This window comes from Apteryx mantelli, chromosome 34 (genome assembly GCF_036417845.1).
Source record: "Apteryx mantelli isolate bAptMan1 chromosome 34, bAptMan1.hap1, whole genome shotgun sequence".
NCBI lineage: Eukaryota > Metazoa > Chordata > Aves > Apterygiformes > Apterygidae > Apteryx > Apteryx mantelli.
The window spans coordinates 1955625-1980192 of NC_090011.1; the positions used below are offsets into that span (position 1 = coordinate 1955625).

The 24568-nt window shown below is 70.6% G+C and overlaps 1 protein-coding gene across 1 annotated transcript in view; it reads right to left on the reverse strand.

The window, feature by feature from the left end:
• SHANK1 (SH3 and multiple ankyrin repeat domains 1) overlaps window positions 1–24382 on the reverse strand; it is a 44275-nt gene extending 19893 nt beyond the window's left edge. Inside the window, 18 exon segments of the mRNA XM_067314280.1 lie at window positions 2229–2304; window positions 3572–3685; window positions 4557–4723; window positions 6391–6483; window positions 11481–11581; window positions 12367–12483; window positions 13503–13670; window positions 15495–15669; window positions 16442–16563; window positions 16565–16602; window positions 19406–19463; window positions 19465–19515; window positions 20167–20219; window positions 20222–20237; window positions 20999–21184; window positions 21186–21203; window positions 24150–24169; window positions 24172–24382. Of these exon segments, the coding sequence (XP_067170381.1) occupies window positions 2229–2304; window positions 3572–3685; window positions 4557–4723; window positions 6391–6483; window positions 11481–11581; window positions 12367–12483; window positions 13503–13670; window positions 15495–15669; window positions 16442–16563; window positions 16565–16602; window positions 19406–19463; window positions 19465–19515; window positions 20167–20219; window positions 20222–20237; window positions 20999–21184; window positions 21186–21203; window positions 24150–24169; window positions 24172–24382 (1784 nt within the window).
• Window positions 24383–24568: the final 186 nt, after the last annotated feature.

Here is a 24568-nt window from a genome sequence, read left to right on the forward strand (position 1 = left end):
AGCCCCACAACCGCCCCCCCCCCAACTGCCCCCCCGACTCACGCGGGCTCCTCGGGCCCCATGGCGCCGCCGGGGGGGGTCCCGCAGCACCCATGGGTGCCCCCCCCCGGCCCCCCGCTGCCGCCGCGCTGCCGCCGCCGCCGCGATGTGGGTCGCGCCGGGACGGGCGTGGGGGGGGGGCCGTGGGGGGGGGGGCACACGCGTGTGCACGGCGTCCCCCCCCCCGTCCCCGTCCCCCCCCCCGGCGACAGGCTCAAGGACGGACGCGGAAACGGGGCCAGGTCCCGGGGGGGCCCCCCCCAGGGTCCCCCCCTTCCCCCGCCCCGCCCCCACCGCGGGAGGGCCCAGGCGTCCGGGCGGGGCTTGGGGGGGGGGGGCTGGGAGAGGAGGGGAGGGGGGAGGGGGGATTTGGAGGGGGGGGGTTGGGGGGGTTTGGGGTTGTATGGGGGGATTGGGGGCCGTATGGGGGGATTTGGGGGATTTGGAGCCGTTTGGGGGGATTTGGGGGTTTTGGGGCAGTTTGGGGTATTTGGGGGAGATTTGCAGGGTTTGGGGGGGATTCAGAGGATTTGTGGGGGGGGTTTGGGGCTGTTTGGGGGGATTTGGGGGTTTTGGGGCAGTTTGGGGTATTTGGGGGAGATTTGCAGGGTTTGGGGGGGATTCAGAGGATTTGGGGGGTTTGGGGCAGTTTGGGGCATTTGGGGGAGATTTGCAGGGTTTTGGGGAGGATTTGGGGCAGTTCGGGGCATTTGGGGGGATTTGGGGGGATTTGGGGGGTTTTGGGGCAGTTTGGGGGGATTTGGGGCCATTTGGGGGGGATTTGGGGGTTTGGGGGCAGTTTGGGGGGATTTGGGGCCATTTGGGGGGGATTTGGGGGTTTGGGGGCAGTTTGGGGGGATTTGGGGCCATTTGGGGGGATTTGGGGGTTTGGGGGCAGTTTGGGGGGATTTGGGGCCGTTTGGGGGGATTTGGGGGTTTGGGGGCAGTTTGGGGGGATTTGGGGCCATTTGGGGGGGATTTGGGGGGTTTGGGGGGCAGTTTGGGGGGATTTGGGGCCGTATGGGGGGATTTGGGGGGTTTGGGGGCAGTTTGGGGGGATTTGGGGCCGTATGGGGGGGATTTGGGGGTTTTGGGGCAGTTTGGGGGGATTTGGGGCCATTTGGGGGGGATTTGGGGGTTTTGGGGCAGTTTGGGGGATTTGGGGCCGTATGGGGGGATTTGGGGGTTTTGGGGCAGTTTGGGGGATTTGGGGCCGTATGGGAGGATTTGGGGGTTTTGGGCAGTTTGGGGGGATTTGGGACCATTTGGGGGGGATTTGGGGGGGTTGGGGGCAGTTTGGGGGGATTTGGGGCCGTTTGGGGGGATTTGGGGGTTTTGGGGCAGTTTTGGGGGGATTTGGGGCCGTATGGGAGGATTTGGGGGTTTTGGGGCAGTTTGGGGGGATTTGGGACCATTTGGGGGGGATTTGGGGGTTTGGGGGCAGTTTGGGGGGATTTGGGGCCGTTTGGGGGGATTTGGGGGTTTTGGGGCAGTTTGGGGGGATTTGGGGCCGTATGGGAGGATTTGGGGGTTTTGGGGCAGTTTGGGGGGATTTGGGACCATTTGGGGGGGATTTGGGGGTTTGGGGGGTTTGGGGCAGTTTGGGGGATTTGGAGCCGTTTGGGGGGGATTTGGGGGTTTGGGGGGTTTGGGGCAGTTTGGGGCATTTGGGGGAGATTTGCAGGGTTTTGGGGGGGATTCGGAGGATTTGGGGCAGTTCGGGGCATTTGGGGGGATTTGGGGGGATTTGGGGGTTTGGGGGCAGTTTGGGGGATTTGGGGGGGATTTGGGGAGTTTGGGGGGGGAGGATTTGGGGCCAGTTCGGGGGATTTGGGGGGCTTTGGGGTGGGTTAGGGGGATTTGGGGGGATTGGGGGGGAGGTTTGGGGCTCAGGGGGGTTCTGGGGTGCGTTTTGGGGGAGTTTGGGGGATTTTGGGGGGGTCAGGGATTTGGGAGGGTTCTGGGGGGATTTTGGGGGGTTCTGGGGTGCATTTTGGGGGGGATTTGGGGGGAATTGGGGGGATTTGGGAGGAATCTGGGGGGGTTGGGGGGGTTCCGGGCTGCGTTTTGGGGGGCTTTGGGGGGACACGGAGGCGCCCGAGGGGGTCTGGGGCTGCGGGGAGGGCCGGGGGGGGGCCGGGGCTGGTTTGGGGGGGGCTCGGGGGCGGTTTCGGGGGGCCGCCGCTCACCTGGGCGCGTCGAAGCTGTCGTAGGAGCCCACCGTGTAGTGGCGGAAGAGGCGCTTGGCCTTGTCGCTGCGGCTCTCTGCGGGCGCCGGCGCGTCGGGGGGGCCCCGGCACCCCGAAACCGGGGATCGGGGGGGGTCCCCAGCACCCCGAGCCCGGGGATTGGGGGGGCCCCGGCACCCAGAAATGGGGGATTGGGGGGGTCCCGGCACCCCGAAACCAGGGGTCTGGGGGTCCCAGCACCCCAAACCCGGGGATTGGGGGGGTCCTAGCATCCCGAAACCGGGGATTGGGGGTCCCGGAACCCTGAAACTGGGGCTTGGGGGGGGTCCCGGCACCCCGAAACCGGGGATCGGGGGGTCCCAGCCACCCGAAATGGGGGATTGGGGGTCCCAGCACCCTGAAACCAGGGGTCTGGGGGTCCCAGCACCCCAAACCCGGGGATTGGGGGGGTCCTAGCACCCCGAAATGGGGGATTGGGGGGTCCCAGCACCCTGAAACCAGGGGTCTGGGGGTCCCAGCACCCTGAACCCAGGGATTGGGGGGTCCTGGCACCCCAAAACTGGGGATCGAGGGATCCCAGCACCTGGAAATGGGGCTTGGGGGGGTCCCAGCACCCCAAAACTGGGGATTTGGGGGTCCCGGCATCCCAAAACTGTGGCTCGGGGGGTCCCAACACCCCAAAATGCGGGATTGGGGGGTCCCAGCACCCCAAAATTGGGGGTCGGGGGGTCCCAGCACCCCAAAATCAGGGATCAGGGGGTCCCAGCATCCCAAAATTGGGGCTTGGGGGGTCCCAGCACCCCAAAATTGGGGGTCTGGGGGGTCCCAGCACCCCGAAAGGGATGGGGGGGGTCCCATTTTGGGGGTCCCAATTTGGGGGGAGTCCCAGTTTGGGGGGTCCCATGTGGGGGGGGGGTCTGGTATGGGGGGGGTCCCATAATGAGGGTCCCATGGGGGGGGGGGTCCAGTTTGGGGGGTCCCATTGGGGTGGCCCAGAGCAGGGTCCCATTGGGGGGGTCCCATTGGGGGTGGTCCCATTAATGAGGTCCCATGGGGGGGGGGTCCCAGTTTGGGGGTCCCATTGGGGTGGCCCAGAGCAGGGTCCCATTGGGGGGGTCCCATTGGGGGGGTCCCAATTTGGGGGGGTCCCACTGGGGGGGGCCTATGGGGGGGAGGGTCCTACTTTTGGGGTCCCAAGGGGGGGGGGGTCCAGTTGGGGGGGGGGATTCCCATTTTGGGAGTCCCATAGGTGGGTCCCATTGGGGGTGGGGGGGTCCCATGGGGGGAGGGTCCGGTTTTGGGGGTCCCTGGGTGGGTCTGTGGGGGTGGGGGGGTCCCCGTACCCGTCTTGCCGTCGGGGGTCCGGGCCGGCACCTCCTCGACGCAGTCGGACGGGAACCAGCCGACGCGGCCCTTGGCTTGGCCCTCCCAGAAGCCGCCCTCGCCCACGCTGAGCACTGCGCCCCCGAAACGCCCCGAATTCACCCCAAAAATCCCCCGCCCCCAAACGCCCCCCCAAACCGCCCCAAAACACCCCAAAACTCACCCCAAAACCCCAACACCCCTCCAAACCATGGACCCAGGTGTCCAAGGGCACCCAACACCATGGACTCAGGTGTCCAAGGGCACCCAAAACCCCTCCAAACCATGGACCCAGGTGTCCGGGGCACCCAAAATCATGGACCCAGGTGTCCGGGGCACCCAGCACCCTTCCCAACCATGGACTCAGGTGTCTAGGGAATCCAAAATCATGGACCCAGGTGTCTGGGGCATCCAAAACCCTTCCCAACCATGGACCCAGGTGTCCGGGGCACCCAACACCCATCCAAACCATGGACCCAGGTGCCCAAGACACCCAACACCATGGTCCCAAGAACCTGGGTCACCCAAAATACCTCCCAAACTTGGACCCAGGCATCTGGGGGCACCCAACATCATGGGCCCAAGTGCCCAGGACACCCAACATCCCCCCAAACCATGGACCCAGGTGCCCAGGACACCCAACACCACAGTCCCAAGAATCCGGGGCACCCAAAATCTATCCCAAACTTGGACCCAGGCATCTGGGGGCACCCAACACCCCTCCAAACCATGGACCCAGGTGCCCAGGACACCCAAAATCAGGGACCCAGGTGCCCAGGACACCCAATACCATGGACCCACGTGCCCAGGACACCCAACATCATGCACCCAGGTGCCCAGAACACCCAACACCACGGTCCCAAGAATCGGGAGCACCCCAAATCCCTCCCAACCGCGGAGCCAGGCGTGCGGGGGGGGGCACCCACCACCCGTCCCCAGCAGGGTCCCAGGCGTCCGGGCACCTACCCTTGATCTTCTCGCCCTTGCTGAGCGAGAGCTCGCCGTCGCCCTGCGCCTGGTAGGGCTTCACGGCCATGAAGGTGCGGCCGGGCACGGCCGAGTAGAGCTTCCGCTTCACCCCGCGGCTGTTGAGGGTCCCGCCGGGTCCCGGCTCCCGGGCGAAGCCGCTCGAGCTGCCGCCGCGGACAACCCCAGGGAAGGATCCAAGTGTCCGGGCGGCTCCGGGTGCTCCCGGGGCAGCCCGGCAATTGCCACCCGCCCCCGAAGGGACCCAGGCGTCCGGGTGCTGCATCTCATGTACGCGGAGGGGACCCAAGCGTCCCACCCGCCTCCAAGGGCCCAGGCGTCCGGGCACCCTCCCCCCCCGCCAAGGGCACCCAGCACCCCCCACCCAAAGGGACCCAGGTGTTTGAGCACCCTCTCCCCCCCCCCCAAAGGACCCAGCCCCACCCCAAGGGTCCCAGGCATCTGACCCCCCTGCCAAGGGTCCAGGCGTCCGGGCGCCCCCCCCCCCCCTGCAGTGGTCCCAGGCATTCGGGTGCTCCCCCCAACACCCAAGGGCCCAGGCGTCCGGGTGCCCCCCCCCCACAGTGGTCCCAGCCATCCGAGACCCTCCCTGAGGGGACCCAGGCGTCCGGGTGCCCCCCACCCCCCCCCCAACCAAGGGCACACAGGCGTCTGGGTGCACCCCAACACCCAAGGGCCCAGGCATCCGGGTGCCTCCCCAGGGCACCCAGGCATCCGGGTTCCCCCCCAACACCCAAGGGGACCCAGGCGTCCGGGTGCTCCCCCACTCCCAACACCCAAGGGGACCCAGGCATCCGGGTCCACCCCCACCACCACCCAAGGGGGCCCAGGCGTCCGGGTGCCCCCAACACCCAAGGGGTCCCAGGCATCCGGGCACCCCCACCACCCAAGGGGGCCCAGGCGTCCGGGCGCCCCCCACCCCCAAGGGGGCCCAGGCGTCCGGGTCCACCCCCACCACCACCCAAGGGGGCCCAGGCGTCCGGGTGCCCCCCAACACCCAAGGGGGCCCAGGTGTCCAGGCACCCCCCCCACCCCCCTACCCAAGGGAACCCAGGCATCCGGGTGCCCCCCAACACCCAAGGGGGCCCAGGCGTCCGGGCACCCCCCACCCAAGGGGGCCCAGGTGTCCGGGTTCCCCCCCAACACCCAAAAGGGGGCCCAGGCATCCGGGCACCCCCCACACCCAACACCCAAGGGAACTCAGGCGTCCAGGCACCCCCCACCACCCAAGGGGCCCAGGCGTCCGGGCGCCCCCCGCAACCCAAGGGGGCCCAGGCGTCCGGGTCCCCCCCCCACCACCACCCAAGGGGGCCCAGGCGTCCGGGCACTCCCCACCACCCAAGGGGGCCCAGGCGTCCGGGTTCCCCCCCCCACCCAAGGGAACCCAGGCGTCCGGGTTCCCCTGACACCCAAGGGGGCCCAGGCATCCAGGCACCCCCCAACACCCAAGGGGGCCCAGGCGTCCGGGTTCCCCCCGACACCCAAGGGGGCCCAGGCATCCAGGCACCCCCCACCACCCAAGGGGGCCCAGGCGTCCGGGCGCCCCCCACCACCACCCAAGGGGCCCAGGCGTCCGGGTGCCCCCCAACACCCAAAGGCACCCAGGCGTCCGGGTTCCCCCCACCACCCAAGGGGGCCCAGGCATCCGGGTTCCCCCCACCACCCAAAGGGGCCCAGGCGTCCGGCGCCCCCCCCCACCCAAAGGGGGCCCAGGCGTCCGGGCGCCCCCCACCCAACACCCAAAAGGGGCCCAGGCGTCCGGGCGCCCCCCCCCCCCACCCAAGGGGGGCCCGGGCGCGCGGGCGGCGGCTACCTGGGGCGCCCGCGGGGCTGCCGGGCGCGCGCCTCCTCGGGGTGCCGGGGCCGGGAGGGCGAGCGGGCGCGGGCGCCGCGGGGGCTGCTGGCGCTGCGCAGGGTGCCGGGGGGGCCGCGGGGCGCCGGCGGGCCGCCGGGGGGGCCGCTGCGGGGAGCCCGCTCGGCGCCGGGCCCCGCGTCGCTGTTGGCTCGCAGCAGCCCCCGCGGCAGCGGCAGCCCCCGGGGCCCCTCGCGGCGCCGCCCCGCGAACTGGGGGCTCTCCTGGAACGGCACTGCGGGGCCGTCAGGGGGCACCCGCCGGCGCGGGGGGCGGCTATGGGGCGGCTATGGGGCAGGGGGGCACCCAGGGGGTGGCTATGGGGCAGTGGGGGGCACTGCGGGGCCGTCAGGGGGCACCCGCCGGCACCAGGGGGCGGCTATGGGGCGGCTATGGGGCAGGGGGGGCGGCTAGGGGGCGGCTATGGGGCAGGGGGGGCACTGCGGGGCCGTCAGGGGGCACCCGCCGGCGCGGGGGGGCGGCTATGGGGCGGCTATGGGGTGGCTATGGGGCAGGGGGGCACCCAAGGGGCGGCTATGGGGCGGTGGGGGGCACTGCGGGGCCGTCAGGGGGCACCCGCCGGCGCGGGGGGGGCGGCTATGGGGCGGCTATGGGGTGGGGGGCACCCAAGGGGTGGCTATGGGGCGGCTATGGGGCGGGGGGAGCACTAGGGGGCGGCTATGGGGCAGGGGGGGCACTGCGGGGCCGTCAGGGGGCACCCGCTGGCACCGGGGGGGGGGGCGGCTGGGGGGCGGCTAGGGGGCGGCTATGGGGCAGGGGGGCACTAGGGGGCAGCTATGGGGAGGCTATGGGGCAGGGGGGGCACTGCGGGGCCATCAGGGGGCACCCGCCGGCGGGGGGGGCGGCTATGGGGCGGGGGGGGCAGCTAGGGGGCGGCTATGGGGCGGCTATGGGGCAGGGGGCACCCAGGGGGCGGCTATGGGCGGCTATGGGGCGGGGAGGGCACTAGGGGGTGGCTATGGTGCAGCTATGGGGCAGGGGGGCACCCATGGGGTGGCTATGGGGTGGGGGGGGCACTGCGGGGCCGTCAGGGGGCACCCGCCGGCACCGGGGGGGGGGGCAGCTGGGGGGCGGCTAGGGGGTGGCTATGGGGCAGGGGGGCACTAGGGGGCAGCTATGGGGAGGCTATGGGGCGGTGGGGGGCACTGCGGGGCCATCAGGGGGCACCCGCTGGCACCGGGGGGGGGGGCGGCTGGGGGGCGGCTATGGGGCGGCTATGGGCGGGGGGGGGCGGCTATGGGGCGGCTATGGGGCAGGGGGGGGCAGCTAGGGGGCGGCTATGGGGCAGGGTGGGCACTGCGGGGCCGTCAGGGGGCACCCGCCGGCGCGGGGGGGGGCGCCCAGGGGGTGGTTATGGGGCAGCTATGGGGCAGGGGGGCACTAGGGGGCAGCTATGGGGAGGCTATGGGGCGGTGGGGGGCACTGCGGGGCCGTCAGGGGGCACCCGCCGGCGGGGGGGGGCGGCTAGGGGGTAGCTATGGGGCAGCGATGGGGCAGCTATGGGGCAGCTATGGGGCGGGGGGAGCACTAGGGGGCGGCTAGGGGGCGGCTAGGGGGCAGGGGGAGCACCCAGGGGTGGCTATGGGGCGGGGGGGCACTAGGGGGTGGCTATGGGCGGCTATGGGGCGGGGGGGGCACCCAGGGGCGGCTATGGGGCGGCTATGGGGCGGGGAGGGCACTAGGGGGTGGCTATGGGGCGGCTAAGGGGCGGGGGGGCACCCAGGGGGCGGCTATGGGGCAGCTATGGGGCAGGGGGGCACCCATGGGGGCGGCTATGGGGCGGCTATGGGGCAGGGGGGCGCCCAGGGGGCGGCTATGGGGCAGGGGGGGCGCCCAGGGGGCGGCTATGCGGCAGTGGGGGGCACCCAGGGGGCGGCTATGGGGCAGCTATGGGGCAGGGGGGCACCCATGGGGGCGGCTATGGGGCGGCTATGGGCAGGGGGGCGCCCAGGGGGCGGCTATGGGGCAGGGGGGGCGCCCAGGGGGTGGCTATGCGGCAGTGGGGGCACCCAGGGGGTGGCTATGGGGCGGCTATGGGGTGGGAGGAGCACTAGGGGGTGGCTATGGGGCAGGGGGGGCACCCAAGGGGTGGCTATGGGGCGGCTATGGGGCGGGGGGGCACCCAGGGGGTGGCTATGGGGTGGCTATGGGGCGGGGGGGGCACCCAAGGGGTGGCTATGGGGCGGCTATGGGGCGGGGGGGGCACCCAAGGGGTGGCTATGGGGCGGCTATGGGGCGGAGGGGGCACCCAGGGGGTGGCTATGGGGCGGCTATGGGGCGGGGGGGGCACCCAAGGGGTGGCTATGGGGTGGCTATGGGGCGGGGGGGGCACCCAGGGGCGGCTATGGGGCAGCTATGGGGCGGGGGAGCACTAGGGGGCGGCTAGGGGGTGGCTATGGGGCGGGGGGGGCACCCAGGGGGCGGCTATGGGGAGGCTATGGGGCAGGGGGGGCACTGCGGGCAGTCAGGGGGCACCTGCCGGCGGGGGGGCACCCAGGGGGTGGCTATGGGGCGGGGGGAGCACCTGGGGGGCGGCTATGGGGTGGGGGGGCACTGGGGTGCGGCTAGGGGGCGGCTAGGGGCAGTTATGGGGTGGGGGGGGCACCCAGGGGGCAGCTATCGGGTGGGGGGGCACCCATGGGGTGGCTATGGGGCAGGGGGGGCACCCATGGGGTGGCTATGGGGCGGAGGGGGGCACCCGGGGGGTGGCCATGGGGCAGCTATGGGGCGGGGGGGGCACTGGGGGGCTGTCAGGGGGCACCCGGGGGTGGCTATGGGGCTGGGGGCTCTGCTGGAGTGGTGCAGTGGGGCCCCCCCGTGTCCCCCATGTCCCTCCATGTCCCTCCATGTCCCCCCATGTCCCCTCATGTCCCTCCATGTCCCCCCATGTCCCTCCATGTCCCCCATGTCCCCCCATGTCCCCCCATGTCCCCTCATGTCCCTCCATGTCCCCCCATGTCCCTCCATGTCCCCTCATGTCCCCTCATGTCCCTCCATGTCCCCCCATGTCCCTCCATGTCGTCCATGTCCCTCCATGTCCCCTCATGTCCCCCCATGTCCCCCCATGTCCCTCCATGTCCCCCCATGTCCCTCCATGTCGTCCATGTCCCCCATGTCCCTCCATGTCCCCCCATGTCCCCCATGTCCCCCCATGTCCCCTCATGTCCCTCCATGTCCCCCCATGTCCCTCCATGTCGTCCATGTCCCTCCATGTCCTCCATGTCCCTCCATGTCCCCCCATGTCCCTCCATGTCCCTCCATGTCCCCCCATGTCCCTCCATGTCGTCCATGTCCCCCCATGTCCCTCCATGTCCCCCCATGTCCCCCATGTCCCCCCATGTCCCCCCATGTCCCTCCATGTCCCTCCATGTCCTCCATGTCCCTCCATGTCCCTCCATGTCCCTCCATGTCCCCCCATGTCCCCCCATGTCCCCCCATGTCCCCCCATGTCCCCTCATGTCCCTCCATGTCCCTCCATGTCCCCCCATGTCCCCCCATGTCCCCTCATGTCCCTCCATGTCCCCCCATGTCCCTCCATGTCGTCCATGTCCCTCCATGTCCCCCCATGTCCCCCCATGTCCCCTCATGTCCCTCCATGTCCCCCCATGTCCCTCCATGTCCTCCATGTCCCTCCATGTCCCTCCATGTCCCTCCATGTCCCCCCATGTCCCTCCATGTCCCCATGTCCTCCATGAACCTCCATGTCCCCCGTGTCCCCCCATGTCCCCCATGTCCCTCCATGTCCCCCCATGTCCCCCCATGTTCCTCCATGTCCTCCATGTCCTCCATGTCCCCCCATGTCCCTCCATGTCCCCTCATGTCCCTCCATGGCCCTCCATGTCCCCCCATGTTCCTCCATGTCCCCCCATGTCCCTCCATGTCCCCCCATGTCCCTCCATGCCCCCCCATGCCCCCCATGTCCCTCCATGTCCCCCCATGTCCCTCCATGTCCGTTCATGTCCCCCCATGTCCCTCCATGTCCCCTCATGTCCCTCCATGGCCCTCCATGTCCCCCCATGTTCCTCCATGTCCCTCATGTCCCTCCATGTCCCCCCATGTCCCCCCCATGTCCCTCCATGTCCCTCATGTCCCTCCATGTCCCTCCATGTCCCCCCATGTCCCTCATGTCCTCCATGTCCCTCCAATGTCCCCCCATGTCCCCCATGTCCTCCATGTCCCTCATGTCCCTCCATGTCCCCCCATGTCCCCCCATGTCCCTCCATGTCCCTCATGTCCCTTCATGTCCCCCCATGTCCCTCCATGTCCCTCCACATCCCCCATGTCCCCCCATGTCCCTCATGTCCCCCCATGTCCCTCCATGTCCCTCATGTCCCTCCATGTCCCTCCATGTCCCCCCATGTCCCTCCATGTCCCTCCACATCCCCCATGTCCCCCCATGTCCCTCATGTCCCCCCATGTCCCTCCATGTCCCTCATGTCCCTCCATGTCCCTCATGTCCCTTCATGTCCCCCCATGTCCCTCCATGTCCCTCCACATCCCCCATGTCCCCCCATGTCCCTCATGTCCCCCCATGTCCCTCCATGTCCCTCATGTCCCTCCATGTCCCTCCATGTCCCTTCATGTCCCCCCATGTCCCTCCATGTCCCTCCACATCCCCCATGTCCCCCCATGTCCCTCATGTCCCCCGTCCCCGACTCACCCACGTCCGAGTCACGGTGGTTCTTGATGAGCTCCCCCAGCTCGAAGTTCCCCGCGATGACGGCGACCTGGGGGACACGGGAACATGGGGGGACATGGAGGGACATGGGGGGACATGGGGGGGACATGGAGGGACATGGAGGGACATGGAGGGACATGGGGGGACATGGAGGAACATGAAGCACATGGGGGGACATGGGGGGACATGGGGGGACACGGGCAGGCCGTCCCCATGGCCCCACGTGCCACCGTGGCCCAGGCAGACCCCAACGTCCCCTGGCCGCCCAGCACCCCCAAAGCCTCCCAGGACCCGCTGGGACCCCAGAACCCCCCCGGAGCCCCCTGGGACCCTTGGGGACCCTTGGGGATGCCTTGGGGACCCTTGGGGACCCACCTGGAAGGGTGTCTGCCCACTGTTGTTCTTCACCTCCTTGTTGGCCCCGCGGTAGAGCAGGATCCGGGCGCAGCTCTCCTGGGGGAGCCGTCACCGTGTCACCACGTCCCTGTGTCCCCTGTGTCCCCCCATGTCCCTCCATGTCCCTCATGTCCTCCATGTCCCTCATGTCCCCCCATGTCCCTCCATGTCCCCCATGTCCCCCATGTCCCCCCATGTCCCTCCATGTCCCCCATGTCCCTCCATGTCCCCCCATGTCCCCTCATGTCCCCCATGTCCCCCCATGTCCCTCCATATCCCTCCATGTCCCCAATGTCCCTCCATGTCCCCCATGTCCCTCCATGTCCCTCCACGTCCCCTCATGTCCCCCATGTCCCTCCATGTCCCTCCATGTCCCCCCATGTCCCTCCATGTCCCCAATGTCCCTCCATGTCCCCCATGTCCCTCCATGTCCCTCCACGTCCCCGCATGTCCCCCCATGTCCCCCATGTCCCCCCATGTCCCCTCATGTCCCCCATGTCCCTCCATGTCCTTCCATGTCCCTCCATGTCCCCCCATGTCCCCCCATGTCCCTCCATGTCCCCCCATGTCCCTCCATGTCCTTCCATGTCCCCCCATGTCCCCAATGTCCCTCCATGTCCCCCATGTCCCCCCATGTCCCTCCACGTCCCCGCATGTCCCCCCATGTCCCTCCATTTCCTTCCATGTCCCTCCATGTCCCCAACGTCCCTCCATATCCCCCCATGTCCCCCCATGTCCCCCCACATCCCTCCACATCCCTCCACGTCCCTCCACGTCCCTCCATGTCCCCCATGTCCCCCCCCGTGTCCCCCCGTGTCCCCCCGTGTCCCCCCCCGGGCCACCTTGTTGTAGAGGGCGCAGATGTGCAGCGCCGTGTTGCCGGACGCGTTCTGGGCCGCCGGCTCGGCGCCGTAGAAGAGCAGGTGCTCGAGGTGCTGCGAGTGGCCGTGCTGGCACGCCTGGCGCGCCCCCGTCACCCCCCGCCGTCACCCCCCGGTGCCCGCCCCGCCACCCGTCACCACCCGCCGTCACCCGCCCTGTCACCCGCCCCGGCACCCCCCGGCACCGCCCGCCGTCACCCCTCGCCACCCGCCCCGCCACCCCTCGTCACCGCCCGCCGTCACCCCTGCCCATGCGGCGCCCCGCGCGGCGCACACATGGGATGCACGTGCGATGCACATGGGATGCACGTGGGATGCACGCGGGATGCACGTGCGATGCACACGGGATGCACATGGGATGCACACGGGATGCACGCGGGATGTACACGGGATGCCCACTGGCAGGATGCACATGGGATGCACACGGCGCGCACTCAGGCGGCGCATGCGTGGGATGCACATGGGATGCACACAGGTTGCATACAGGATGCACATGGGATGCACACGGGATGCACATGGATGCACACACACACAATGTACCTGCGATGCACACGGGATGCACATGGGGAGCATGCACATGGGATGCACACGGGTTGCATACAGGATGCACATGGGATGCACACGGGATGCACATGGATGCACACAGCACACACACAGAATGTACATGGGATGCACATGGGCAGCACGCACACGGGATGCACATGGGATGCACATGGGATGCACACAAATGGGATGCACGCACACGGGATGCACTCACACGGGATGCACATGGGATGCTCATGGGGAGCATGCAAATGCGATGCATGCAAATGCGATGCACACGGGATGCACGCACACGGGATGCACACGGGATAGATGCACACGGGACAGATGCACACGGGATAGATGTACACGGGATAGATGCACACGGGACAGATGCACATGGGATAGATGCACACGGGAAGCACACGGGATGCACCGGCGACAAACCCCCCCAGGCCGCCCCCCGCCCGAGCTGCCACCCCCAACTCTCGCCGCCCTGTGCACGCGCCCCCCTCCCCCCAGCACCCCCGGGCGCCGGCAGCACCCATGGGTGCCGAGCGCCCCCCGCCCCGCACCTGGTGGATCTCCTGCCAGCCGTTCTCGTCGACGGTGCCGATGTGCGCCCGGTTGTAGAGCAGCAGCTCGCAGCAGCGCGGGTCGCCGCCCACCATGGCCGTGTGGTAGAGGGGCGTCAGGCCCCGGCGGTCCTTGTAATTCGGGGAGCCCCCCAGGTCCAGCAGCGCCTGCGGGGGGGGGGGGGAGGTGAGGAGGAGGGGAGGTCCCCCCCGAATTGCACCGCAGCGGGGCGCGCGGGCTGCGGCGTGCGGGCGTTGCATCGGGGCGTGCAGCGCCGTGCATGCGCTGCAGCGTGCGTGCATTGCACCGGGCTGTGCAGCGCCGTGCACGCACCGTGCAGCGCCATGCATGTGCTGCAGCGTGCGTGCGTTGCATTGGGGTGTGCAGCGCCGTGTGTGCACCGTGCAGCGCCGTGTGCATGCTGCAGCGTGTGTGCGTTGCATTGGGGTGTGCAGTGCCGTGCACACACCATGCAGCGCCATGCGCATGCTGCAGTGTACATGTGTTGCATCAGGGCATGCAGCGCCGTGCACACACCATGCAGCGCCGTGCACGTGCTGCAGTGTGCCTGCATTGCACTGGGGCATGCAGCGCCGTGCATGCACTGTGCACGTGCTGCGGCATGCGTGCATTGCACTGGGGCGTGCAGCACTGTGCGCACACCATGCAGCACCGTGCACGTGCTGCAGCGTGCCTGCATTGCATCAGGGCGTGCAGCGCCTGGCGCGCACCGTGCAGCGCCGTGCACATGCCGCAGCATGCGTGTGTTGCATTGGGGTGTGCAGTGCCGTACATGCATCGTGCATGTGCTGCAGCGTGTGTGCGTTGCACTGGGACGTGCAGTGCCGTGCGCACGTTGCATGGTGCCTGCTGCTTTGCACGGCCGCGGGTGCCTGTGGACTCCCGTGGACACCCGTGGGTGCCTGTGAACACCCACGTGGGTGCTCTGCCCACACTCATGGGTGCCCCCGGGTGCAAGCAGGGGCCGTGGGCAGGCAGGTGGGCGCACGCACAAGCCCGGCACACACTCATGGGTGCTCGTGGCCCCCCGTGGATGTCTGTGGACACCCGTGGACACCCGTGGACACCCACATGGGTGCTCTGCACACACTCATGGGTGCCCCCGGGTGCCAGCAGAGGCCATGGGCAGGCAGATGGGCGCACGTGCACGCTCATGGGTGCTCGTGGGTGCTCGTGGCTCCCCGTGTCCCCCCGTGGACGCCCGTGGACACCCGTGGACACCCACACAGGTGCTCTGCACACACTCATGGGTGCCCCTGGGTGCAAGCAGAGGCCACGGGCAGGCAGGTGGGTGCACGCAGAAGCCCGGCGCACGCTCGTAGGTGCTCGTGGCCGCCTGTGGCCGCCCGTGGCCACCCGTGGACAGCCGTGGACACCCACACAGGTGCTCTGCACACACTCGTGGGTGCCCCCGGGTGCAAGCGGGGGCCACGGGCAGGCAGGTGGGCGCACGCGGAAGCCCGGCGCATGCTCGTGGCCCCCCGTGGACACCCGTGGACACCCGTGGACACCCACACAGGTGCTCTGCACACACTCGTGGGTGCCCCCGGGTGCAAGCGGGGGCCACGGGCAGGCAGGTGGGCGCATGCGCAAGCCCGGTGCACGCTCGTGGGTGCCCGTGGACACCCGTGGATGTCTGTGGACACCTGTGGACACCCGTGGGCACCCACATGGGTGCTCTGCACACACTCGTGGGTGCCCCCGGGTGCAAGCAGGGGCCGTGGACAGGCAGGTGGGCACATGCCCAAGCCCGGCGCACGCTCGTGGCCCCCCGTGGACACCCGTGGATGCCCGTGGACGCCCGTGGACACCCGTGAACACCCACACGGGTGCTCTGCACACACTCATGGGTGCCCCCAGGTGCAAGCAGAGGCCGTGGGCAGGCAGGTGGGCGCATGCCCAAGCCCGGCGCACGCTTGTGGCCCCCCGTGGATGCCCGTGGACGCCCGTGGACACCCGTGGACACCCACACAGGTGCTCCGCACACACTCGTGGGTGCCCCCAGGTGCAAGCGGGGGCCACGGGCAGGCAGGTGGGCGCACGCGCAAGCCCGGCGCACGCTCGTGGGTGCTCGTGGCCGCCCGTGGACACCCATGGATGCTCGTGGACACCCGTGGGTGCCCGTGAGCACCAGGGCGGGGGCACCTGGGTGCAAGCAGAGGCCATGGGCAGGCAGTTGGGCGCACGTGGAAGCCCGGCGCATGCTCTTGGGTGCCCGTGGACTCCCGTGGACACCCGTGGGTGCCTGTGGACACCCATGGACACCCGTGAACACCCACACAGGTGCTCTGCACACACTCGTGGGTGCCCCCGGGTGCAAGCAGGGGCCGTGGGCAGGCAGGTGGGCGCACGTGGAAGCCCGGTGCACGCTCGTGGCCCCCCGTGGCCCCCCGTGGGTGCCCGTGGACACCCGTGAACACCCACACGGGTGCTCTGCACGCACTCATGGGTGCCCCCGGGTGCAAGCAGAGGCCGTGGGCAGGCAGGTGGGCGCACGTGGAAGCCCGGCGCACGCTCGTGGGTGCTCGTGGCCGCCCGTGGACACCCGTGGATTCTCGTGGACACCCGTGGGTGCCCGTGAGCACCAGGGCGGGGGCCCCTGGGTGCAAGCAGAGGCCATGGGCAGGCAGGTGGGCGCACACGGAAGCCCGGCGCATGCTCGTGGGTGCCCATGGACTCCCGTGGACACCCGTGGATGTCTGTGGACACCCGTGGACACCCGTGGACACCCGTGGACACCCACACAGGTGCTCTGCACACACTCGTGGGTGCCCCCGGGTGCAAGCAGAGGCCGTGGGCAGGCAGGTGGGCGCATGCGCAAGCCCGGTGCACGCTCGTGGGTGCCCGTGGACACCCGTGGATGTCTGTGGACACCCGTGGCCCCCCGTGGGGGGGGGGGGGGCGTGGCGGCGCCTACCAGGAGGGCGGCGTAGCGGCGGGGTGCAGACGGCGCGGTGCAGGGCGGGTGGCGCCGTCGCGGGCCCGGAAGTCCAGGTGGGCCCCCCCCAGGCACAGCAGCCGGATGATCTCCACCTCGCCGGGGGCCGTCCCGCTGCGCCGCCAGCGTCAGCGGCGTCTCTGCGCCCAGCGCGTCACCCCCGGGGCCGCCCGGGCGCCCGGGGGACGTGAGGGCACCCGGGGACGTCGGGGCGCCCGGGGGACGTGAGGGCACCCGGGGACGTCGGGGCACCCGGGGCCACCGGGGATGTGGGGGCACCCGGATGCTGGGGACGCCCGGGGACGTTGGGGCAGCTGGGGACACCTGGGGACATTGGGCACCCGGGCGCTGGGGACACACAGGGACATCAGGGCACCCGGGTGCTGGGGACACCCGGGGATGTTGGGGCACCCAGGGCGACCGGGGATATTGGGGCGCCCAGGGATGTTGGGGCACCCAGGCGCTGGGGACACCCGGGGACATCGGGACACCCGGGTGCTGGGGACACCCGGGGGACGTTGGGGCACCCAGGGTGACTGGGGACAGTGGGACACCCAGGGATATTGGAGCACCCAGGCGCTGGGACACCCAGGGACGCTGGGACACCTGGGTGCTGGGGACGCCCAGGGACGCTGGGGCACCCGGGGTGACTGGGGATGGTGGGGTGACCGGGCGCTGGGGACACCTGGGGACATTGGGGCACCCAGGGCGACCGGGGATATTGGGGCACCCAGGGCAACCAGGGACAGCGGGACACCCAGGACATTAGGACATCCAGGCACTGGGGACACCTGGGGACATGGGGGCATGTTGCGGGGGTGTCACAGGGGACATGGGGGCGTCCCTGCGGGGCAGGGGGACGTGGCAGGGGGTCCCCAAGGGGCAGGGGCATGTGGCGGGGTCGTTGTGGGGACGTGGCAAGGACATTGCAGGGGTCCCCACGTGGCAGGGAATGTGGTGGGGACGTGGCAGGGGTCCCCGCGGTGCACAGGGACATGGCAGGGACGTGGCAGGGACATGGCGGGGTCCCCGTGGGGCAGGGGGACATGGTGGGGACGTGGTGGGGATGTGACGGGGGTCCCTGCAGGGCAGGGGGACGTGGCGGGGACGTGGCAGGGACGTGGCAGGGGTCCCTGCGGGGCAGGGGGACGTGGCAGGGGGATGTGGCGGAGGGACATGGCAGGGTCCCCATGGCAGGGGGACATGGCAGGGACGGGCAGGGGTCCCTGCGGGGCAGGGGGATGTGGCAGGGGGATGTGGTGGGGGGGACATGGTGGGGGGAAGTGGCGGGGGGACGTGGCGGGGACGTGGCAGGGGTCCCCAGGGGGCAGGGGGACGTGGCAGGGGGGACGTGGCAGGGTCCCCGTGGCAGGGGGTTGTGGCAGGGGAATGTGGCAGGGGGACGTGGCAGGGTCCCCGTGGTGGGGGGACGTGGCAGGAACGTGGCGGGGGGGCGTGGCAGGGGGGCGTGGCAGGGTCCCCGTGGCGGGGGGACGTGGCAGGGGGACGTGGCAGGGACGTGGCGGGGGTCCCCAGGGGGCAGGGGGACGTGGCAGGGACGTGGCAGGGTCCCCGTGGTGGGGGGGACGTGGCAGGAACGTGGCGGGGGGCGTGGCAGGGGGCGTGGCAGGGTCCCCGTGGCGGGGGGACGTGGCAGGGTCCCCGTGGCGGGGGGACGTGGCAGGGGGGACGTGGCGGGGGGGGCGTGGCAGGGTCCCCATGGCGGGGAGACGTGGCAGGGGGACGTGCAGGGACGTGGCGGGGGTCCCCAGGGGGCAGGGGGACGTGGCAGGGACACGGCAGGGGTCCCCAGGGGGTAGGGGGACATGGTGGGGACGTGGCAGGGGGGGACGTGGCAGGGTCCCCGTGGCAGGGAGACGTGGTGGGGGAACGTGGCAGGGAGACGTGGTGGGGGAACGTGGCAGGGGGACGTGGCAGGGGTCCCCAGGGGGTAGGGGGACATGGTGGGGACGTGGCAGGGATGTGGCAGGGACCCCGTGGCGGGGGGACGTGGCGGGGGGACGTGGCGGGGGGACGTGGCGGGATCCCCATGGCAGGGTCCCCGTGGCAGGGGGGACATGGCGGGGGGGACGTGGCGGGGGGGACGTGGCGGGGGTCCCCATGGCAGGGGGGACGTGGCAGGGGGACGTGGCGGGATCCCCATGGCAGGGGAGACGTGGCAGGGGGACGTGGCGGGATCCCCATGGCAGGGTCCCCGTGGCGGGGGGGACGTGGCAGGGGGGCGTGGCAGGGGGGGCGTGGCAGGGTCCCCGTGGCGGGGGGGACGTGGCAGGGGGATGTGGCAGGGACGTGGCGGGGGTCCCCAGGGGGCAGGGGGACGTGGCAGGGACACGGCAGGGGTCCCCAGGGGGTAGGGGGACATGGTGGGGATGTGGCGGGGGGGACGTGGCAGGGTCCCCGTGGCGGGGTCCCCGTGGCAGGGGGGACGTGGCAGGGGGCGTGGCGGGGTCCCCATGGCAGGGTCCCCGTGGCAGGGGGGGACGTGGCAGGGGGGACGTGGCAGGGGGACGTGGCGGGGGGGCGTGGCAGGGTCCCCGTGGCAGGGGGTTGTGGCAGGGGAATGTGGCAGGGGGGACGTGGCAGGGTCCCCGTGGCGGGGGGGACGTGGCAGGGGGACGTGGCATGGACGTGGCGGGGGTCCCCAGGGGGCAGGGGGACGTGGCAGGGACATGGCAGGGGTCCCAGGGGGTAGGGGGACATGGTGGGGACGTGGCGGGGGGGGCGTGGCAGGGTCCCGTGGCGGGGGGACGTGGCAGGGGGACGTGGCAGGGACGTGGCGGGGGTCCCCAGGGGGCAGGGGGACGTGGCAGGGACACGGCAGGGGTCCCCAGGGGCAGGGGGACACGGTGGGGACGTGGCGGGGGGGCGTGGCAGGTCCCGTGGCGGGGGGACGTGGCGGGGGGACGGCGGCGGCCCGCTCACCGCCCGAGTCGGAGTCGTGGTAGTTGGGGTCGAGGCCGCGCTCGAGCAGCCGCGCCACCCTTCTCGGCCGAGCCGTGCTGCACGTAGTCCAGGAACTTGCGCAGCCCCGTCTGCGGCACCGGCGCCCCGTGGGCACGCGCACAGCCGCCACCGCCGGGGACGCCGCGGGGACGCCGCGGGGGACACGGGCGACGCGCCGCCGGCACGCCGCGGGGACGCACCGCAGGGACGTGGGGACACGCCGCGGGATGCAGGGACACGCCGCAGGGACGCGGGGACGCCAGGGACGCGAGGACACGAGACGCCACGGGGACACCGGGGACACGCCGTGGGGACGCAGGCGCGCAGGGACACGCCGTGGGGACAGGGGACGCCGTGGGGCGTGGGAGGCAGGGACGCGGGGGTACAGGATGCCATGGGGACACAGGACGCCAGGGGCGCGGGGATGCCAGGGGCACAGGGACATGGGGACGCCGTGGAGCACGGGGACGTGGGGACATGGGGACACCGTGGGGCATGGGGACATGGGGACATGGGACGGGAACAGGGGGACACCGTGGGGACATGGGGTCAGGGGACACTGCGGACCGCGGGGACACGGGGACGCGGGGACGTGGAGGGACTAGGGGGGACACAGGAGGAGGGGACAGGCTGGGGGGCAGGACCAGGTGTGGGGGGGCGGGGCAGGCAGCCAGGGGGCGGGGCCATGCAGCCTGGGGGCGGGGCCGTGGCGCCAGGGGGCGGGGCCGGGGCAGGCCCACCTTGGTGTGGAGCTTGGCCAGCTGCTTCTCGTCCAGGTTGGTCTGTTTGTAGACCGGGTCTTGTACCGGAACTGGGGGGGAGGAGCCACGTTAGCCACGCCCATTTAGCCACGCCCATTTAGCCACGCCCACCTCAAGGTAGGGCACGCCCCTTGCTAATGCCTGGGAGGAGATGCATGGAAGGGGGAGCCCCTCCCCTCCCAGACCCCGCCCCTCCAGTTCCATCATCCCCTTTGGCCCCGCCCATCATGCCACACCCCCTCCCTTTAGCCCCGCCTCCCTCACGGTAGGGCACCGCCCTCTCCCAGCTCCAGGGGCAGCCGCCCTCCCCTCCCATGCCCCGCCCCATCAAGCCACACCCCCTATTGCCCCGCCCCCAGTTTGGCCCCGCCCACCCCCTTCAAGATCAGTCACTGCCCAATGGAAGCTCTGGGAGCAGACACACATGGGGTGGGGGGGAGAGCTCCTCCCCTCCCAGGCCATACCCCCTCAAATGGCCACGCCCCCTCAAATGGCCACGCCCCCTCCCTTGGCCACGCCCACCTGGAGGTAGGGCACGCCCTGGCCGAAGCTCTGGGGGTAGTCACACCCGGGGGAGTCCCGCCCCCTCAGGCCCTGCCCCCTCCGTGGGCCACACCCCCAACCATGCCACGCCCCCTACCCATGTCACGCCCCCACCCCAGGCCCCGCCCACCTCGAGGTAGGGCACGCCCTGGTCGAAGCTCTGCGGGTAGTTGCACAGGAAGGGGGGGGAGTCCCTCCCCTCCCAGGCCCCACCCCCTCCCCAAGCCCCGCCCCACCCAGGCCCCGCCCCCACCCCAGGCCCGCCCACCTCGAGGTAGGGCACGCCCTGGTCGAAGCTCTGCGGGTAGTCGCGCAGCGGCCGCTCCTCGTCGAGGAACTTGGCGTCGCGGCCGGCGGCGGCCGGCTGGAAGAGGCCGTAGTTGAGCACGTCCTGGAGGCCCTCGGTGAGGGTGCAGAGCACCTGCTGCTTGGCCGCCCACACCGCCGCCCCCGGGGTCGAAGCGCAGGCACTTCTGGGGGGGACGGCCAAAATCAGCCCCCGAACGGTCCCCCAAACCCTCCCTGGCGTCCCCGGAGCCGCCCGGAGCACCTCTGAGGGGGGAAACGGCCCGAATCAGCCCAAAACGGCCCCCTCAAACCCTCCCCGGCGTCCTCGGAGCCGCCCGGGCGCTTCTGAGGGGGAAACGGCCCAAATCACCCCCAAAACGGCCCCCCCAAACCCTCCCTGGCGTCCCCGGAGCGCCCGGGCACTTCTGGGGGGGACGGCCAAAATCAGCCCCAAAACGGCCCCCCTAAACCCTCCCCGGCGTCCTCGGAGCCGCCCGTCGTGCGCTTCTGAGGGGGAAACGGCCCGAATCAGCCCCAAAACGGCCCCCTCAAACCCTCCCCGGCGTCCTCGGAGCCGCCCCCGGGCGCTTCTGAGGGGGAAACGGCCCAAATCACCCCCAAAACGGCCCCCCCAAACCCTCCCTGGCGTCCCCGGAGCCGCCCGGGCACTTCTGGGGGGGACGGCCAAATCAGCCCCAAAACGGCCCCCCTAAACCCTCCCCGGCGTCCCCGGAGCCGCCCGAGGCGCTTCTGAGGGGGAAACGGCCCCGAATCAGCCCCAAAACAGCCCCCTCAAACCCTCCCTGGTGTCCCTCAGAGCCGCCCGGGCACTTCTGAGGGGGAAACGGCCCGAATCAGCCCCAAAACGGCCCCTCAAACCCTCCCTGCGTCCTCGGAGCCGCCCGGGCACTTCTGAGGGGGAAATGGCCCAAATCACCCCAAAACGGCCCCCCCAAACCCTCCCTGGCGTCCCCGGAGCCGCCCGGTGCACCTCTGAGGGGGGGAAACGGCCCGAATCAGCCCCAAAACGGCCCCCTCAAACCCTCCCCGGCGTCCTTGGAGCCGCCCGGGCGCTTCTGAGGGGGAAACGGCCCAAATCACCCCCAAAACGGCCCCTCAAACCCTCCCTGGTGTCCTCAGAGCTGCCCGAGGGCGCTTCTGAGGGGGAAACGGCCCGAATCAGCCCCAAAACGGCCCCCCCAAACCCTCCCTGGCGTCCCCGGAGCCGCCCGGGCACTTCTGGGGGGGGATGGCCAAAATCAGCCCAAAACGGCCCCCCTAAACCCTCCCGGCGTCCTCGGAGCCGCCCGGGTGCTTCTAAATCAGCCCCAAAACGGCCCCCCAAACCCTCCCCGGCGTCCTTGGAGCCGCCCGGGCGCTTCTGAGGGGGAAACGGCCTGAATCAGCCCCAAAACGGTCCCTCAAACCCTCCCTGGCGTCCTTGGAGCCGCCCGGGCGCTTCTGAGGGGGAAACAGCCCGAATCAGCCCCAAAACGGCCCCCCCAAACCCTCCCTGGCGTCCTCGGAGCCGCCCGGGCACTTCTGAGGGGGAAACAGCCCGAATCAGCCCCAAAACGGTCCCCTCAAACCCTCCCCGGCGTCCCCGGAGCCGCCCGGGCGCTTCTGAGGGGGAAACAGCCCAAATCAGCCCAAAAACCGCGCCGGTTTGGGGCCTCTTCCCCCCATTTGGGAGTTTCCCGCCTTTTTTGAGGGGGCGCCTCCATTCTGGTCCGCCCCGTATTCCGGTCCCCCATGCGATCTGGTCCGTCCCCTATTTCGGTCCCCCCCTGAAACACTCCCCCCCCACATTTTGGGCCCCCACCTATTTTAAAGGTGTCCCCCCCCCCCATAATTTGGGGTCCCTCCCTGCTATTTCAGGGCCCCCCCCCCCACCTCTATAGTTTGGGGCCGCCATGTTTTGGTCCGCCCCACCCCCACCCTGGGTCCCCATTTTTTGGGCCCCCCCCCCCAATTTCAGGATTTCCCCCCATTTCTCAGGTTTCCCTCCCCATTTTGGGGGTACCCCCCCCTATTTTGGGGCATTCTGCCCCCCCCCCAGATTTGGGGATTCTCCCCCCATATTTGGGGATTTCTCCCCCTCATTTCCCCCTTCATTTTGGGGGTCCCCCCCCATTTGGGGGGATTCACCCCCCCTCCGGCTTTTGACGATCTCCCCCCCCCATTTCCCTACTTTCCCTCCCCATTTCTCAGCAGTTCCCCCCAATTTTGGGCTCCCCCCCCAGGATTTCTGCAGCCCCCCCCCCCCCCATTTCTAGGATCCCCCACCCCATTTTCCGGCCCCACCCCATTTTCAGGGTCCTCCCCATTTTCAGAGCCCCCCCCCCATTTTCGGGGTCCCCCCCATTTTCAGGGCCCCCCCCTCCATTTTCAGGGTCCCCCCCATTTTCGGGGCCCCCACCCCTTTTCGGGGTCCCCCCCATTTTTGGGGTCCCTCCCATTTTCAGGATCCCTCACCCCATTTTCAGGGTTCCCCCCCATTTTCGCCCCCCCCATTTTCAGGGTCCCCCCCCATTTTCGGGGCTGCCCACCCCCATTTTTGGGGTCCTCTCCCCATTTTAGGGGCTCCCCCATTTTCAGGGTCCCCCACCTCATTTCAGGGTCCCCCCACCCCATTTTCGGGGTCCCCCCTCCATTTTCAGGGTCCCCCCCATTTTCGGGGCCCCCACCCCTTTTCGGGGTCCCCCCATTTTTGGGGTCCCCCCATTTTCGGGGTCCCCTCCCCATTTTCGCCCCCCCATTTCAGGGTCCCCCCACTTTTGTCCCCCCCATTTTTGGGGTCCTCCCCATTTTAAGGGTCCCCCCCATTTCCAGGGTCCCCCCACCCCATTTCCCAGCCTGCCTCCCATTTTGGGGGCCCCCCACCCCATTTCCCCCCCCATTTTGGGGTCCCCCCCCATTTCCGGGGTCCCCCCATTTTCAGAGTCCCCCACCCCATTTTCGGGGACCCCCACCCCATTTTCGAGGTCCCCCCACCCCATTTTCAGGATCCTTCACCCCATTTTCGGGGTTTTTCCCCCCTCCATTTCTGGGGCCCCCCTCCCCGCATTTTCGGGGTCCCCCCCTATTTTTGGGGTCCCCCCCATTTTCGGGGTTCCCCCCCCCCATCTCACCGTCTGGTGCAGGTCGGGATGCCGATGCGGAAGACCATCATGCTGAAGTGGCCGTCGTCGGGCGCCGGGGGGCCGCGGGGGCCGGCGCGGGGCCGGGGGGGGCCGGGGTTAGCGGCGATGCCGGCGTGGGGGGGCCCCTCGCGGGAGCTGCCCGAATCGGAGTCGCCCTCGGGCCCCTCCGAGGCGCGGCCCTCCTCCTCCTCCTCCTCGCTGGAGGGCGGCGTGCGCGGCATGCTCCCGGGCGCCGCCCGCCGCCTCCACCATCACACGCCTGCCGGCACACGCCCCGTCACGCGTGTGCGCACGCCTCCGGCACGCGTCCACGCGCGTTGTGCACGCCTGGGTGTGCATGCACACGTGTGGTCGTGCTGCACCCTTGCACGGCGGAGGGGTGCGGGGCAGCGTGGTCGAGGGTCCTG